Genomic DNA, 19,714 nt, shown 5'->3' on the forward strand with positions numbered 1-19,714 from the left:
TGGAGGGGGTTTGTTGGTGTGCATGTAGGGAGCTACCTTCCTCACAGGGAAGAGGGCTGGATGGAAAGAAACTAAATGGCAATTGACACAGTTACCATCCTCCCAGTGGAAAGAGTCAGGAAGGAAGACAGGAAGGGAGCAAGGGGAAGAGAAGAAATGATGGATAAAGTAACATGGGAAGAGACTGGAGGGAGATGAGGTTCACAGCATTCTGGTGCGTGGGGTCAGGCTTTGGGTCAGTATCAACTCAATAAAACGCACACAAACTAAAACATTCACACACAAACACAGATGTACACACTTTGTCGAGCTCCCGGACAAACACGCCCCTGGTTCTCTCTCGGTACTTCTGCTTTGGTGGTCAGGGACCGGTAGCTACACATACTGACACAAGCTAAGGGAAAATGAACAGCTTTTTACTTACAGACTTAAACACTAAGCTCCTATCCCCATTAATTATGATGAGAGAAAAATTTATGTAATTGGCGCCCACTGCATTCCATTTAAGTAATTTGGCTTTAAGATGGGTTACACCCACTGAGATTAAGTCACTGAATAATACCTTTTCAAGTAAATCTGTATAACATAAATGTGTTGTAGGGTACTTGATACAACATATTAGTTTATACCAGCAGTATCACCTAGAAGCCTTAGCTACCTAAGAGCTGATTTAAACATTAACATGTCAATCTCACTCTGCTCTGGAAAGCCCTGTATTTAACTGCTCAGTTGCAGTAATCCGTGTTTCTCCGATTTTTTCACTTGCTGTTCTCTTGTTACTTTTCTCAGTTCCTCATAGTGAATTAAAGCTAATTCTAGATGTGATGCATAAAGCCATTTGTCTTCAAGGTAATGTGCTGGGTTAGACATTCAGTCATTACCAGTAACATTGTAATAAGCTCCAGGGAATAGTTGTACCATTGCCCCTTACAATATCCTCGAATCAACATTTTTGTGTGTACATATGTGTATTCCATCTTTGATAGTAATTACTAACAGCTACATTATAAACGTAATGTAAGAGGAGGCTCTAAAGGAAAGAAAAGAAAGAAACACTATACAGTTTGTGTAAATCAGTGTTGATTATACCATGGAAATAGTTGCTATCAGTAAAGTGCAATGAAAATGTAATCTGCATAAACAGATCTTATTCATGAAATATGGGGTCCAGACAGGGAGTCACACAACTTCCACAAATATCCAAACATATGTAAATGCATGTCTGTAGGTCTGTTGCAGATGAGTCATTGTTGTGATAAGACATCAGACAACATTTGATCTGAGAAATTATTTTTGATTATCTTCTTTTCTCCCTTGATTTTTACAGTTTATCGCTTCAACCCTGCTTCTCCTTCGTTCATGGCAGTAATAATAATGAACCATCTCTTTTCCCTATTGGCAATAAAGAGACCATCAGATACAAGGGAGAAAAGAGAAAGAAAGAGAGGAGAAACAGAGAGAGGGGGTCTGACAATCGCATTAGCCAGACTGCATGGTTCCTTTTTTTTTTTTTTTTTAGAGAAAATAAAGAGAATGGTGTGTCTTTATCTGTGTTTGTGTGTAGGTGTGTGTGATTGTGTGTGTCGCCCCTTGTGTGTGTGTGTGTGTGTGTGTGTGTGTGAGAAAGCAGAGAAAGCACTCTGCTGATATTAGCTAGTTCTTCATTCAGTTGCTAATGCGATTTCTCTCTGTACATCACACATATGCATACACATACAAAAGCACTCTCACTTTCACTTTCTGTAAAAGAATTTTGGTTTTACCTCATAAATCTTAAAATGCATAAATCCGGAGATAAATTGTTACACAGGAAATAGAGTGTGGAGTGAGTGTGTGTGTGTGTGTGTGTGTGTGTGTGTTTGTGTGTGTGTGTATCTGCAGGAGTGAAGCATTACAAATAAGATGTAGTGAGAGGAAGTAAAAAAGGAAGGGAATCGTTCATGGCTTATTTACATAACACATTATTTGCCTTTTTTTTAATGCTGGCTGTGTTTTATCAACAAGCTCCTTACAATCTGTGAATGTAAACACTGTTTCAAAAGGATCTTTTTAGTTTCTTTCCTTTTTTTGGGCAAACGCCGATTGAAACAACACATCTTGTTGAATTGAAATGTGACAAAGCTATATCAAGCTGCACACACATGCATCCAAGAACATCCAAGAGAAAAAAAATAAAACGATGCAGATATGTGGCCAGCTTTTACAATTTCATAACCCAGGGGCACAAGTGCACCCACAGCACTAAATAATATAAAATGGGTTGAAGCAAGATGAATAATGTTAAGAGGAGGAGTGCATTATTGGTAGGTGGCAGTGGGGTAGGCTTCAGTCCTTGCCAAGCTCTGTGGCAATGGCACCAAAAGGGACACAGGAAGTACATTTGAATTAGTCATATTCCCTCTGTCCTATTAAAGCATCAGAGATTGTGTTTGACCAAAAATAGTACCTTGAAATGTCCTAAAATGACCTCACGCGGGTTGCAATGAATATGCAGTACTCCTCTGCAGTAAATAGATTTTTTTTTTGATTACATATTGTCACATTGCAACACAAACTTTGATCTTATCTTCGATAGCTGAAAGCGATGGTCCCGCACATGCAATACTGGGTGGAGGTGTGTTCATGTTCTGAGTTTTAAAAGTGGTAAACCTGTGGGCCTGGTGATCTGCCTGGGTAACAGAGAAGCACATATATGGTTAAGTGTGTAAAAAAGCATATGAGATGAGTTAGTGACACACTGCATTAGGGATCGACCAATATGGATTTTTTAGGGCCGATGCCGATACCGATTTTTTTTCATCAGCCTTAGCCGATGACCGATACGGACTGCCGATTTTCTTGAGCTGATATTTGGAGCCGATACTACTTTTGCTCCCTCAATTTACATCATAAAAATTACACAATGATGATAACAAATGTTACAAGTCTCAATTTTTAAAAAAGGGAACATTTATTGAAATTAAAAAAGGTGAGGTAGAACAAGAACAAGTAAACAGTATTTAACAAATATTAAAAACAGGTGAGGTAGAGTGAGCCTTTCCGGGAGTAGGCTCTGTGAAATGCTGCCACACTGGATTGGTTTTCTGCTCTGTCATTTCTTTAAAAAGAATAAACAAAAACACAGATCACTATCAATCTTGTGCAATCATCTTACATTCATATCACCCACATTATGTGGGTGCATCATATGGATTGGTGCATATGGTTAACTGTGCAAGGGTAAAAGGCTTCCACATCTACAACACAGACTTGATGATGCATTGTTTGCTGATATAATCAGGTCATCACAAAATGTATTTTGTCAACACATTTAAATAATTTAAGCAAACAATAAACAAATAAATAAGTAGCCATTGAAATAAAGTGCTTGATTTGTAATTTAAGACTGCCATGGTTTCAATTTTTCTACATAAAATAAAATGAGCATGTCTTAGGCTACTATGCCACCTGATATGCAAAGACAACACACTAGTAGGTCTAAACCAAAATGTAAAAGAAGCTGCCAGAATGGCAACCCAGAACATAAATTAGCAGAGGAAAATAACATGATGTCAGATGCGCATTAAGCAACAAACTGTTCAAGTTTCTCTTCTAAATTTCATCAACGTTATAAAGTAGAAAACTTTTTCTCAAAGTTTTAAAAGCTCTCCTTCAGTCTGCGCAGCACTCTCATATATCGCTGTGATGTGTGTGTGTCCCACTGAGTGAGACGCACACACACATACAAACTTCTGTTTGGTAGCTGATGCTGACTGAAAAACTTTACCACCATTGAACTAGTAGCTAATGCTAACGTGTGTACTACACTAGTAACACTAGTAATGCCTACACGGCGCACTTGTCTGGTACATGATAAACGTTAACACAGATCAATATTCAACTACGTATAAAACATATCTCTCATCAGTAAAGCTCTTCTGGGGGGGGGGAGTTGCGCTATCGCGGTGGACAAGCAGTTTTATAGACAAGGCATTTTGTATTCCTGTTTACCATTTGGACCCACAAACTTGCTTAGCTATAGTTTCAAGCAAACACATGTAGAGCATGCATTTGGCATTCGTGTTTCCACTTTCAGTGTGTATGGCAATATTTCAGCAAGTTAAACAGTTAAAAGATGCTTTGAAAGTTTAAAACTTACCGTTGTGTTGACGAGCAGGCTTCCAGCACTCTCCTATTGGGGGAGGGCCTATGCATGGTCTGCACGTGCACTGCAGCGTCTCCAGCAACACAGAGCTGCCTGTGGAGCCTGTCTGTAAATAATGCCAGATCAGCGAACGCAGCAGCCCGCATCGGCCGATGCCGATTCACGTAAAAAACACTAAAATCAGCTGATAGAATCAGCCGGCCGATGAATCGGTCGATCACTACACTGCATGTCCTTTATTAGAACACAATGGCCCTCATTTATCAATCTTGTGTGAAAACGGGTGCAGATCTGAGCGCAGAATTGGTTGTACGACAGGACACACATGCGATGTATGAAACATTCGTATCTGACCAATCTCAGGGTACGAATGAGCGGGTCTTGATAAATGCGGCGGCTGAATTCGATCGTCATTAAAATGTTACGCCCTTAAATATTCCTGGTAAGGAGGCCTCGCCCACTGAGGTCAAACATGGAGAGGAGAAACACTGGCAAGAGATCGGCATCCTGACATCCGAGGTGGAGCAAAACAAAGATGTGCTTTTTGGCAGTCTGAAAAATGGAATTAAAGGAGCTCATAAAAAGGCTGTATGGAAGAGAATAACGGAGGCAGTCAACAGCGTTGCCAGAGGAACGGACTCCGGCTCAGGTGACACAGACGCACTTGCGTCAGAGCCAGAGCAGAATGGTAACTAACAACCCCCTTTTGCTTGCATTGTAAAATCTATCAAACTCTGACTGTACACATTTCTTACAAATAATTAGGCTTACACATGTTACATGGGTATACATTTTTATTGTATTTTTAAATGTTTCAGAGCCAGGCACCAGCATCATGTCGGTGAGGTTTCCTCCCCAGAGCGCGTGCCTTCTGGCCCCGGTGCTGCGCCCAGACCAAACATCATCACGGCAGAGGTCCTGGACAGACAAATAGAAATATGCGGTTTATTGGCCTCAGTTGTCGGTGCACTTGAGGCAATGAATAACACATTAAAAGAAATTAATGAAACTCTAAAAAAGCCTTAATAAAGTGTTAAAATGACTAAATGTTGTCCATTTTCTGTGTTTAGTATGCCTTTAGCCAATTCCACCAATACCTCACATTACTGATTAAATACTGCAGAGCATTTGCAAGAGTTTAAGGTATACTTTACGTTTTAAAGGCGATGAATGCGGTCCTGTCTCCTCCCTATAGCCTGCCAGTGGAGGCTGTGCTGGCCACGGTTCCATGGGCATTGGCTCATCTGGCTGCGCTGGCACATCAAAGGCACTCCATTCACTAATGTAATGCTGTGCAAAACTTGACAGGCCAAAATAATATCGCACACTTTCTCCGGGGTATGCAGCAGTGTTCCCCCTGCTGGTCCGAGACAGAGCCACCTGCCCTTCAGCAATCTGATGCAGTGCTCCACTGTGACCCGTGTGCGTGTATGTGCACTATTGAATCTGCGTTCCTGCTCTGTAGCAGGTTTGCCAGCAGGGTTATTAGGTATTCCATTAATTCGTTGTCATGTTAGGCTATTTAACCTATCATATTTTATATAACAAAAAAGTGGTATCACTTGGGGGCTTTTTAAAACATTTGTTTTTGTTTTATTCGTTTTAAGAATCTGTTTTGATCTGATCTAAATATGTGACTGCTTATGCTTAATGAAAGCTGAGGTTTGTTATTTTCAGACTGCGTACACGAGCTCAGACCTGACGTGAGATCTGATCGTAGCTTCCGCTCACGTCCAAATTGATAAATGCCGAAGTTTGCATGGAAATGGTCGTACGCACATTTTTCTGCCGCATGTTCGTTTGAAAAATGAGGGCCATTGTGATAACATGCTTACTGCACGTGAAGAAACATTGTTAAGACCGATAAAGGATGGCAAGGGGAAATGAGGTCAAGAAGGGTAGTGAAATAATAAAAGGGAAATCAATTTTTTAAAGGACAACGAGAGGGAGAAAGATATATGAAAAGAGAAGAGATGAGTGGAGAGAATGTCCAAAACTAGGAAAGCTGCAGAATCAGAAAAATACAGATAAGATATAGATTAGGAGCAGGGAGGGAGATTAAAAAGATGGTTGGGGGCTTTTCTGAAAGTTGCCAGCATTTGTGCTTTGAGTGGTATTGGACTAGATGAGAGAAGGAAGGAATAGAAAGACAGCTGAGAATTCGGAGTCAAGATGGGAGGAAGGTTCGACTGAAAGAGACTGGGGAAGCCTAAACGAGTGAAGGCAAATTAACAGGGGAAATGGAGGCCTTCATGTTTTGATGAGCAAAAAATGTGAATGGACAGACTGATTAGATCAAAGTGCATGTATGGCATAGGAGCCAATTCAAGTTAACAACTGAAGAAAAACAGGTGGAGGGATGGGAGATGGCAAAAAAAGAGAGGAGAGATGAAGAGATAGAAAGACGAGACGAAAGGTCAGGAGACGGCAGACGGTGAGTACAGTGAAAAGAAGGAAGTGAGATGGTGAAAGAAGTAATGGGGGGGATAGAGAGATGAAAAGATGGAGGGGGAGACATGATAAAGTGGGTCTGTAATGGAGGATAAAAGCAAGGTAGAGGGGTGAGGAAGATGATGAAAGAACAGTTGAGAGCAGATGGAGGGCTGAGAGATGGCAGGTTACTCAAAACTGTGTTTTCTTGCTCACAGAAAGCATCAAAGACTAGAAGAAAGAAAGATGATAGAGGATGTGAATGATTGTGTGAATAAAGATAATATTGGAGACACACTTTATCATAATGCATGCTAAAATCTTAGCTCCAAGGTTTCCTTGTTTGAGATCGCAGAAAGACAATCTCTGTTCTAACAAGAGATTATTTTTAACAATTTAAAGGTACAACCATCCTCTTGTCAAGTATTTTTGACACTCCACAAGTTTCTTCTTTGTATTGAGAAGGATGCGGTAGAGAGCACAATGATTGGAGAAGAAGAAATAAGAATTCTGAGAAATGAGATTAATCCAGAGCTAACAGCTAATGAATAGCTATTGCTGTAGTCCATTGCAGGTTAGAAGCCAATAGGTCCTGTGTTAATATTCTCAACTACCAACCTGACTGCATCCCAGTGCATCTGCTCGGGAAGATAGGGATGCCCAAAGTTCATTTACAGAGGACGTGGACTACCACAGCGACAACCCTAACCGCATATTCATAAAGACTTCTTTCAAGCATTAATTACTCCATGGAAATGGCGAGAACAAAGCTGTTACAGAATGTTTCAAAACACTAATGCTACGCAAAGCAGAAATTGCTGAAAAGCTAATTCTGCACCACCATAGTGTAATGTTAAGTGTGTTTATTAGGTGGATCTTGACCAAGTTTCCGACTTTGATTCAGAAATTTTGGCCGTTCCATTGCAGTCTTCCGTGTGGGAGGTCATTTATTTTGTATTTTTTTACAAGAGTTCAGAGTGGACTGCAAGTGAGTTTTAGAATACAAAATTAGTTCCTGGAAAATAATCATGTAAAACTGCAGGATACAAGATGTGATTCACTTGTAATTCATGTCGACCTATGCACTCTGACTGCAGTGAGGAGGACAGAAGAAAATCTTTCAGAGGGATAAAGTGGGTGTAGGGTAAAGACGAGTCGTAAAAGTGGATGTGGGTTCATCAAAAGCATAAAGATCGAAGATAGAGAGTAGAATTAGGGGGCAGTGGTGGAGGAAAGGATGTGAGCCAAAAGAACGGATGATGGGGAGATGAAAGAAAAAGGAAGCTGCATGAACGGCGGGTAAGGGAAAAAGAGATCGGAGAGAGAAGAGCAGAGAGAGGAAGTCAGAAAGTGGAAAAGAAGAAGTGAGTAAGGGCGGTCGAATTGAAGAGAGAAGAAAAAGAAGTTGACTGTAATGCTAGAGGAAAGCACTGTTTGAGCAGATTGTTGGAAGAGGAAGAGAAGGGGAAGGAGAGATGAAAGAGGAAGGAGGGAAATGGAAGGAAGGAGGAAGGCAAAATAAGAGGAAGAATGGTCGCTGCAGGACAAGAAAAAATGTCGCAGTAGCCGCTTGGCTCTATTCCATACCTATAAAAAAACGCTGGCCTTCCATTCCTCCTCCCCTCTTCTTCCCCATTTAATTCAAGGAATCTCAAAGCTGAAGGCACACCTGGTCTGGTGTGTGCGAGCTTGTTTTTTTGGAGGACACAATCAAACATGTGGAGTACAGATTAAAGGTATCCTTGACTCCCGTTTGATTGTTCACCTCTCTGTACACAAACCCATTTCTGTATTACTGTTTAGCCGACCAAGGCTCACTTTTTTCTTTTCTTTTTTGTCGGTACACTTTGATCTTGTGGCCTGATTTATTTAAAAGCCTCAGTTGGGTAGTGGGTTTCTAGTGCAGGCCTCCTCGATATTTTCAAATAATGGAGAGTTGTTTGTGTTCTGTCCCGCAGGCTCTATGCCAGGCAGTGGTAATGGTAAGAGCAAACATCAGAGACGGCAATGTAATCAAGGAGGGTATATATAGTAAGAAAAATCACTGGAAATCATTATTTCCGTCTCAAGGGGCATACAGAAGCTGTAGTTTGATGAGTTCCATGAAAAAGACAGGCATGTTTGCACTTTTTGTTCTAGACCTCATCAGAGGTTACAATATATGAAATACTGGCCATCGTTGTAAAGTAGTTAACGCCTGCAGTGATTTAGGGTGGCTCAAAGGGAGTACTGTATTGGCATAATTCTTTTTTCCAAATGACTTAATTTATGATAAATGAAACAATTTGGTGCAGTAACACTAAGTGTATCTGTCGATCATAATGTTTGTATTAGCCTCAGGCTCACAGCCCAGTGGGCCACTGCAGCATTAGGGTCTGAGCAAGCTAGCCGCTGGACGCTAGTCAGAGTAACCCAACATTACCAAGCCAATAAATTCCTGCCGTTTGTCCCTTTGTTTGGAGTGTATTGCAAAATGGTTACAGCCAGAGCATGTAAATCAAGTTAAATATGATACAGCAGCAAGACACACAACATGCTTACAGGAAATAGAATGGCTTTCTGTAAAACAGCAAAGCTAATGTAGTTTCTGGACTTTCCTGCTCAAAGGTGTTGGTGTGTAGTTTGATGATAAAAGAATTCTGCAGAGGCAAGGCTGGGTGGAATGATAGAGCAATCTTTATTGAAACAGAATCTAGAGCCCTGCGTGCGGATCAGAAGCGGCCGCTTTCTGATATTATCAAATCTATGGACAAAGCAATGCCAAAATGCTTTGCCCTCTGCCCTATCAGAACTCCTATCAGCCTTCGATCTTAGGAGATCTACCAAGTGCCACCCTCCCTGTTCTTCCTGTGAGGGCCTTTTTAGAGTCCCTTCTCACGTACACCCACTTCTTCTGATTGGTCCCCTTGCCAAATTATCCAATAGACTAAAAGAGGAGTTTGACCTGTGTTAGGCATCTCTCACCATTTGGCATGCAGGTCAAACCTAGCTAAGCACTTTATCGTCTGTTACCTTTGGCCCCTCACAGTTGGAAGCCAACCCCTGGACCTTCACTCACACAATGAAAATCAATTAGTCATGATTGAATCCAAACTAAGTAGATCAGTCATGATTGAATTTAACCTAAGTAGATCAGAATGTGTTGCCCTCCAGATACCTCACTAATGAAGTATAAAGTTGCATGAAGAGCAACCGGCATCCAACCTACTACTTTTGGTAGTCTGCTTCAGAGGAATCTTAACTGTTCACAGGTTTTCTCTTGACTGTCCCTCAACATAACAACATCAGTTCAACATCGCTCAGCTGGTGGAAGTACACTACACGCTAGTCACATTAGCCAGGCAATATGCTCATGCCAAGGTTTACAAAAAAACTGTAAGGAGCAGAGAGTGAACAGTAAAACAGCCTAAGTTTCAGGCTGAATGGGTCTCGGAAAGCTGATACCATCCATCTTTGCACCCGAAAAAGTGAAAATCTGGCATAGCTTGTTGAATTTTTTATTCACTGATTGATTTATGTGACATGCATTGGAATGTAAAAAATGAAGGGCCTAGCTTCATTAAAAGAAAGAAAAAACATGAAAATAGTTGTTACATTTGCTGCCTGCCACCCCCTGTGAAGTATTTCACAGTTGTAGCAGCAGCACTGGTTGGTTTTTTTGAGTTTCTCGTCCAAATGTCCTCTGCACTCTCAGCACAATATGCACTTCTTTTTTGTGTTTAATTGATGAGTGTGTCTGTTTAACACATCAGTATGCTAATCTCTTTGTTGCTATAGGTTAACAAGCTGTAAGGCCTTTTGTGCAGTCAACAAAAGGGGGAGTATTGTTTTTCCTGAATGTTTGCTGTCGCTGGTAATTTGTTGATAATGTCAACACATTCTTCTCTGTGTTTCTACAGGCTAACAGGCTTCCAGGTTCCTCCCCCTGTCACTAGCACAGGAAATGTCTTCTCTTTGAGGTTGACCAGCGACTTTGCTGTCTCTGCACATGGCTTCAAACTCAACTATGAAGGTCAGAAAGTGTCTGCATGCATTTGTGTTAGTATGTGAAATTGTGTAGGCTGTGCCCTTTATTTTGACCTCTATTGTGCAGAAAATAAATGAAAAATGTGAATAACAACCAGTATGGCTATTAATGAAATGTCAGACAAAAAAATAATAATCCATAGCTCACATAGGACTGTGGCTTTGAGCCGTGTAAGAAAGACGGCAACAAAATGTTGAAGTAATTGAGCGGGTGGATTATGTGCGGTCTACATTAAGCAAACTTTGTATCTACTTCACACTTTCATACTGGAGGCGATACAATATAGATGTGTAGGAAACATAAACAGTTTGTGGTAATTTCTTATGTCACAGAACACCAAGCCAACACCAGATTTAGCAAATCACTCCATTTTGAATCTCAAGGCAAGTGATTGGGCCACAATTTATATGCACATATTACCTAACTTCAGCAACAGGCAGTGTGTCCCATGCACAGAGGCCTTGTCCTTGCTGCAGTGGTGCAGGGTTTGAGTCCGTCCCCTTTGCTGCAGGTCATTCCCCCTCTCTCTCATCCCGTTTCCTGTCACGTCTCTGAACTGTGCTGCCAACAGAGCCATAAAAGACAAAAAAGAATACTTAAAAACAAACAGTGGATCATTGATGTAATTTTTGCATGACATAGAAAAAATCAGTGTTTGATATGAATTAACCTTGTAAGGCTTGTTTTTTTTTTTTACATTGAGTTCCAATATTTTGGCATCCAGAGGGAATATGGCCCATTGAAGGGGAGTCTAAAGCATTTCACCCTCTCCCTTCAGGGCCTGCATAAGCACCATGGTACCATTTTCACAGATGAAAGAAAAGATATGATTGGTTGAAGTGATGGTTAAAATTAGAACTCACTATGTATCAGCACCATGTCCTGTGTTTCACTAAAGATTTCAGATTAGATTTAGATTAGAAAAACTTTGATGTCCTCAACAAGGCACTTAGTTCCAGAGCATAAAATAGAAGAGCATAAAACTGTCGACTGGAGGCACACATGCTACCTAGCAAAGCAACAAAACAAATAAATGCACTGTTGTGTAGCTCCTCGTTTATTCACTGAGCAGATCTTTGAGGCGTCAACAACTAGTTAGAATACATTTTTGACCCTGTGTGTCATTTAAAAAGGAGAAAGATTTGAGTTTTCACAAATTGTACAGTCATTTTGTACACTATAATAACAATATCATAATTATAATAATGAATTTATCGTGGCACATCTGAACTCACTATTGGTATTAAAGTTGCAGAGGTTCACAGATGGTGTATCGGATGAAGTTGCAGTCATGTAGTATTTATTTAGCATTCCCATTGTACTGCTGGGACATTAATACTTCATGTGGATTATGGCTTATTACAGAACGTACTGTAACCAAGGTAGCACTAATGATGGACTTTTTCAAGAAACTGATTTTAAAATTTTAATAGAAGGCAGACTAACACTTGAAGCAGTATTTTAAATTAGAGTCAGCCATTAAGGCCCATTTTCACAGCAGGGGGATGTTCTCTCTAAAGAAACGGTGTCTTCTACTCAGGCTTTTGTGCTTGAACTAAACACTACAACTGCCTACAGCAGGTTGTCTCAACGATTAGTTCCTCAGATGGTAGTGTTGGATGATTATTCCGTGTTAAAGACTGGTAAGCACTGGCAAAGAGTACAATAAAAATTGAGGCACAGCAACTGCTAGTATTTAAGATGCTGTATTTTCTAATAACATTCAGTACCTCAGGATTTCTTCACTAGTTAAATAGTGACCAAGTCAGTGTTTTGTTGCTAATCTATGTTTTTTGTGGGTAAGACGAAGTTTCGTAGGGTTGTCTTTGCTGCAGGAGCTGCTAAAGATTATTATTTGGCATGTCACAGTGGGAAATAATAAAATGAGTGATGGCTGAATTCCATTTAGTTGTTTAAGTCCTAGTATTGGTCATGCTGGTTCACTGTCACACTGTCACACTGTCACGGCTTATTGGGAACCTTGAATAGACCTTTGTTAATGTGATTAGTAACACCTGTGTTTTAACTGCTATAACAAGGCAAAATGTCAGCTATTAACAAAAGCCCGTTGGAAAGAACTTTGCTGGGGTATAATGTAGGGGTGGGGGAAAAAATCGATTCACATAAGAATCTTGATTCTAATCATCCACAATTCTGAATTGATTCATAAACTTCAAAAATAGATTTTTTATTAACGTTCCCCCGTCTCTCTGTGCGCCCCCACGGGCTTCCGTACACAGCGTTGCAGCAAGCTTGAGGAAAGAAAGACAACAAATTTGTCTTCAAAATAAGAGCTTTACATTGCACCCCATTGGAGTTTAGAACTGAGTTCTTAGCGGGGGGCTTTTAATTTGAAAGTAGCGACCGTTCCTAGCTTGCTGCTACAACAACAAGCTAACAGCGAAGACAGCTACAGAGACCGAGGAGACGCTAGCATCTCCTGGATCTCAGCAGCTGTCCAGTTGCTCATCTTGTGGTCCGCGGATGAAGTGATGGACTGACTGCTGTGATCAGCTGTGTCCTGGTTTTAAAACTCCCCGGCTGTGGGTCACACAACAGCGCAGGTTGTCCACACCTCCGCCCATCTCACGCAATTTCCGGCATAACAGACCCCCAATTTACCGGCTTCTGTCTAAATCTGTGGACCGAGCCGCAAAAAAGGATGGTCAAATCGGCGGCTTGCTGCTCAGTATAAAAGCGGCTATTAACTATGCAAACAAGGGCAGCCATGCACTGCAGGCACAGTGTCAAACAGAAGTGCACAAAAAGAAGGTGCAGGTCATAACATCCACACACAGTGTAGCCAGCACCTTCCTTCCAAGCAGAGAGACAGCAAGTTTTTCAAAACCCATATTCATCTAGTCAAAACACACTCTTTAAGGGCTTGCTTTTTTCATTCTGCAGCAGATTGCGCTATTAAAGTTGTGTTGTTGCGCATTTCATGAGAGAAATTCTCATTTCTTATATAGCATAATGTGACCATAGATAGATGTTACCTTTTGTCTTAAGTTTGCCTTTGTGTGATTACATCATTGGAATAAGTTTATTTAAAAATCACATAATCTTATACAAACTGTATTGTTTTGATGCCATAATGTGCCTTAACGCACTATGCATTGTATCCATTTTTGAATTGAGAATCAGTTGAATCGAGAATCGTTGAATCGAGAATCGTTGAATCGAGAATCGGTTGAATCGAGAATCGATTTTGAATCGAATCGTGACCCTAAGAATCGGAATCGAATCGAATTGTGAGACACCCAAAGATTCGCATCCCTAGTATAATGTATTGAATGTACATCTCTAAACTTCTGTTCACTTTCTAATGATAGCATGTTTACATTCATATGCACTCACACATACACCCACACACACATACACCCACACACACACACACACACACACACATTGCTTGTCACAGCTGGTTGCTGTTAAAAGTGATACGGTGCCTAACTTTCTCTCTGTGTGTCGCTTGTACACCCCTCTGTGGTCCTTTGTACTTGTCTGTGTGTTGGTTGGAGGGTTGGTGTGTGTGTGTGTGTTTGATGTGTCGCATAATGACAATATCACTGTTTGCAAAGTGCCTCAGTTTAAGTCCACACACGTGCTGTGTCTGGGTTTATATGCGTGTGCATGTCTGGGTGTGTTTGCGCTACTTGTATGTCCAAGCAGTTGTCCCAGATTTATTCACTGGCACAAGATGCTACTTGCAACTTGGCTGTAAGTCAGTCTGTGTGATTGTGCTTCCCTATGTGTGTATGTGTGTGTGTGTGTGTGTGTGTGTGTGTGTGTGTGCAACATGGAGCGTCTTCTCTCAGAGAGAGTATCCAGGGGACTTATCTGAAGAGCCCCTGCTGCTGATACATACAGCTGTTTAACTTAGTCTGCGTGTGTGTTTAGGAGGCGGGAGTCGGTGAGACAGAGAGGAAGACCACACTTGGCATTTGCTAAAATGCAACATTATGCTGATGATCTGGTCCTGTCTTTTTATATTCAGCATCTCTTACTGTCCTCGCCACACAGCTCGTATGTTCATTAATGCAGCCAGGGAGAGATTTTCTCAGAAGGAATGATCCACCCTGGTTTGGACAGTTTTTGGCAAGTCAGCCCCAGTCCATGTAATCCTTTTGCCTAATCTGTTACTGGAGCCATTTCAGATGTTAGATTATTGCAGGTATTGCCTTAGCATTGTCAACAATACATTTCTCGAGGAGAACTGAGTCCAAAATACCTGCTCACCATCATTATTGGTGCAACCGACACGGTTGGGGGGTATTTCCACTCAAAGTACTCAAACATTTTGAAAAGTACTCCAGATATCACTGCTTAAATCGACTTTCTCTCTCTCTTTCTCTCTCTCTGTTTCTCTCTCTTTGTCTGTCTGTCTGTCTCTCTCTCTCTCTCTCTCTCTCTCTCTCTCACACACACACACGCACACAAACACACACACAGTATCAACACACCGCAGAAGTAGATTCTAAAGCTTTGCATCACAAATTGTATTTTTACTGGAGGATACATTTAACTGACTTCTGTGTCTAATGATTTTATGCAAGCGTGTGTCTAAAATGTACTTTGTGCGTCAAAAGTAATCTAAAACACCCTGAATTACATTAGATGTCTTTAACAACATAATGTATCCAGATACAGATTGCACAGGTATAAATTAAGTGAAACGATTCCCACAATGTGTGATGTCAGCTTTGATTCTGCATTTTGACCATGCATACATTTTAATCCAACCAAGCAAGAATTAAGCAAAACTAATTAAATATATACCTATTTTGACATAATGATTTATCCTGTACCAGATGGAGTAAATTGGAACATGAGAACAATAAGCACATTAGTGAAGCTTCAGAAGTTTTGTGGGCTTTTTTTTTCTTTTTTTTCCAACCAGACTGCTGGGTAGACGGATCAAGGTGAAACTCTGGATTTACAAATAGACCTACGCTTCAACCCTCACCTTTTGTCATAAGCTCCGTGTTGAGAATAAAAAAACCAAACTAAATTTACAGCGTGACTAGCCTCACCTTTAGGGTTGTGGATGAGTTAGGACATTGGAAAGGGAATCTGAATACTCTACATTGAAACGAGCCAACATTACTTAGGCCTCTGACAAGGTAGCCTCCTGTACATCTTACCGTGGAGTTATTCCAGGCACATCAAACTATGGTGACCCTGGAGCAGCACTAGAAGATGCTGGAGGGCTTCTGTATCGCACCTGTAGTGTGAATGCCTGGGGAAGCCTTGCCTCTGGGGGGTGTGGAGGGGGAGAAGGACGTTTGGACTGCCCTGCTTACCCTGCTTCAACTTGGAGCTGGATGTGCTTTGAAAAGTGGATGAATCGATGGATGGATGGATTAACATAATGTGCGATGAAAGAGAAAAATGGTGATCTGGAGGTACGCGGCGTATTTACATTATAAAACAGAAATGTAAAAAGGTTACTCCATTGATCCCTCTGTAGGAAGGAATTTTGCAAATGGCAGCACCAAAGGTACCAAAGTGTGGCTCCATGGCTCGTCTGTTTGGAGGGATATACTTTGATCTGATTGTTGGACTGAACATTTCTTCCCCTTCCTCTGAAGACTGTCAGGTCATAACTAATTCATGCTTACCATACAGTGTGTATATGTGCATTTGAGTGTGAGACACAGTGTGAAAGAGAGTGATGTATTATTTAGCATGATGTCGAACTCGGTTTGATATTGTGCTGATAAGACGGAATCACAGATTATCACTGCACTTAGACACACACACACACACACACACACACATACACAGACACACACTCATGCTGTCCTTTCTCAGCATGATTGTTGTTGAAGTGCTCTTTTTCTTGTTTCCTCTTACTCTTCCCCCTCCTCCGTGTCCTTCTGCTACACCTTGTCCTTGTTCATCTTCATTCATTTCCTCTCGTTTTTATTTTCAGTAATTTTACCATCACTGACTTGTGGTTATTATCTCAACTGAGGATAGAAAACTGAAGTAGCTATTGAAGGATGAAAAATTAAATCGCTTATTTGCTCCATCCAGACATTATCTTCAATTATTGGTTTGATTGACATGTGGACAGGACTGTATAACATACGGTTAATTAATCAAAGAGTATTGTGGTCATAAAACTGCGCTTTACACCATTTCAACAAACAAGCATCCAGCTATCGTTTTGGAAGCTCTCTATCCACACGGAATGGCACTTTGGAGATCAGACTGGAGACGTAACCATAAGGTGGATGAGTGTGCTAAGCTAGCCGCTCGTCCTTTTTTGTAAACTGTACGTTTTAAGAAAACACACATTTTCTATTGTGATATTTAGATGTTTCTGTTGTGGGAATTACATACATTATAGCTGCCAGCAGGTATGTTGTTGTTAGCGGTGTTTTCTTTCCGGAAACCGTTCCTCATCCATGCAGACCTTTCAATGCAAGCAAAAGGAATAAATAGAAACAGGGTGTCTGACAGATGTTCAGCTCTAAAGGGCACTTAGCGCTTTGTCATTCATGGTGTTCGAAATTACACAAGAAAACAATGCAATCAAACTCATTTTAAGTCAGTTGTTTGCGGGCTATTGGAGAAAGTTGTTTAAAGAATTTACTGTAGTGTGTATTTTAGAGGAAGCACGTTATAAATGTCCAGAGGGCTTGAAACATACAGTCCAGATCCCACATAGAAGCACGCATGAATCAAAACACGTGTTTGCGCTATACACTGAGACGCATAATATAAAACCGCATCAAATTGTCTTCAACTCAAATGTAAATGTACATTACCCACACTCATGCAAAATACATCTCGACACATCCTTATGTTCAGAGACATGGGCATGCATAGAGACGCTTACAGACATGGACATACATATGGTACACGCGTAGACACACGGCTCCCAGATGTAATAAATTTTCTCAGAACACGGACCAGAGAACATGCTCTTCATCCTCGAACATGCTGCCATGTGACTAACAAGTCAGCAGAGATTTCACTTGACTCCCCTCATCCCTAGCCTCTCTTCACTTGTGCAGTTTTTTCCTCCTCCACACTTACAGTATCGCCACTTTTCTCCTCTCTGTGATATTATGGCAATGCGCTTATTTTACCTTCATTTCTAGCACCGGCGAGAGTTTACATAGAGCCCCAAGACAAGACATAAACAAAGACTAATGAAATATAGAAGTGCGATATAAAAAATGAAACATTTTTCAGTGGGTTTTTCAGTGTTTCTCTTTTTTAAGGAGTAAAAAAAAGCAGGAACAACAGGTTTCCACATACTTACACATATTTTACATTTATATCTTATTAACGTAACTTCGTTTTAAGTAACAGCCTGAAATCTTTTTTGAGTTTGTTCAACTGCTTCTGAAGGAACTTGGCACATAAATTATTTGTGAAGCAGGGATGGATACAGTTTCCTGGGTCGAAATATGAGATGAAGGAGAGTTGACCTTTTTCTGATCTGTTCACTTTCTACTCTTGATCTTTATGGGGAGCTGAAATTGTACTTTTGCAAGCAAACAGAGGTTGGTGGCAGCAGGTTAAACACTTTTGGAGCTCTCGCTGGCCAGATGTCAGTGGCATTGATCGGACCATCCTCAATCTGAGCATTTATCCATCAGTTCCACATAATATCATGGAGAGGGTCACCTGTTCACCGAGGTTTACAGCCAACCCAATGACCTTCTGGTCACACACTCTTGGTATAAATGATTTAGATTTTCTACAGGGGAGCCAGTAGAACCCTTCACTCTGCTCAGAGTTCAGGGCTCATCTTATAAAATATATGATGTTTGTCTGTAATTTCAGGTCAGCTACAGAAAGAGGAGCTGTCATAAATCACATAACCCCTTTGGGTGCTGTACACGTACAGGCTAGCTTGTGTTACTTGGGTCAAGTCCGTTATCAGTTCACACTCATGTCAGGATAACAGAAGTACAAAACAAGCATTTTGTTTTTTCTGGGGGGGACAAAGTAAAATTGACTGCAGACACTTAGGTAATATGGTCTACTCACTCACCCACCAGTAAATTAGTGTTGTTGGCTATCATTTTGAAGTCACGATATAGACTGTAGTGTGCTGCTCTTTCTGATAATGGCATTTCAGTCCATTTAAAATTCAGACTTTCAAAGAAGGTGAAGCACCTATTCGAGACAGACTTTTTTTCTCAAAGTCACACTACAGAGAAGCTGCTTGTTCATCTCTTTTGTGAAGGCTCTTGATGAGATTAGTTAATACTGACAGCTCAAAACCTTGATGTGCACAAAGACATGCAGCAAATTAAAACTAATTGAATTAAATGAAAAACCCTAAAATAATTTTTTTTAAATTTTCATACTAAGCAATCTTAAGCAGAGGATGCCTACACATGATCAAATTAAATGGTTTTATGGATAAATTGTATTATTTATTCTTTTGAGTGAATGCGCGTGTGTATTTCAAACGTATGCTTAAAATACAGCCATTGAAAATGAGTGGGCAATATGCACACATCTTTATATCACCTCAACAGTATATAACAGTAATTGTTCTGTAAATTCATTTGAGAAATGGGTTAAAATACCATACCATGGGGCGCGGTTAAGCTCAGTTAGTAGAGCGGGCGTCCCATGTGCTGAGGCTCTGCAGCGGACCCGGGTTCGACTCCCGGCCTGGGTCCCTTTGCTGCGTGCCACTCCCCCTCTCTCTCACCCTCTTTCCTGTCACCCTCTTCAGCTGTACTGTCAATAAAACCATAAAGGCCAAAAAAAATATTTAAAAAATACCATACGGTCCATACAAATGAAAACAACCCCCTAAAATCTTTCAAAATGGAAGCTTTAGGGCTCGAAATGAGAACATTAATTTAAAGCACTGTGGGTTTTAAGATTGACAGGTGCAAAACCTAATTCTAAATACCTGCCTGAACTTAGTTATTGCAATATAAATATCAGACATTTTAGTGGTGCGTTACAGCCACCAATTGAAGCTAAGTAAGCAGGCCTGATGCCCAATCAAGGTAACCTTGTGTAAAAGGTGAGATTATAAGCAGGCAAGAACTGTGAGATCACATGTGAATCCAGCCTAAAATGTTAATTTTATGTATATATCTCTAAAAATGAACACAAATCTACCACCA

General features: G+C 40.7%; 1 protein-coding gene across 9 annotated transcripts in view; it reads left to right on the plus strand.

Moving 5' to 3' along the window:
• Positions 1 to 19,714, plus strand: part of csmd3b (CUB and Sushi multiple domains 3b) — a 376,450-nt gene that overhangs the window by 110,436 nt on the left and 246,300 nt on the right. For all 9 annotated transcript variants that reach the window (XM_030411810.1, XM_030411811.1, XM_030411812.1 and 6 more), the window contains one exon: positions 10,474 to 10,586. In XM_030411810.1, coding sequence (XP_030267670.1) covers positions 10,474 to 10,586 — 113 coding nt within the window. The remainder of the gene's footprint in view (positions 1 to 10,473; positions 10,587 to 19,714) is intronic.

This window comes from Sparus aurata, chromosome 3 (assembly GCF_900880675.1).
Source record: "Sparus aurata chromosome 3, fSpaAur1.1, whole genome shotgun sequence".
In the NCBI taxonomy this organism is placed as follows: Eukaryota; Metazoa; Chordata; class Actinopteri; order Spariformes; family Sparidae; genus Sparus; species Sparus aurata.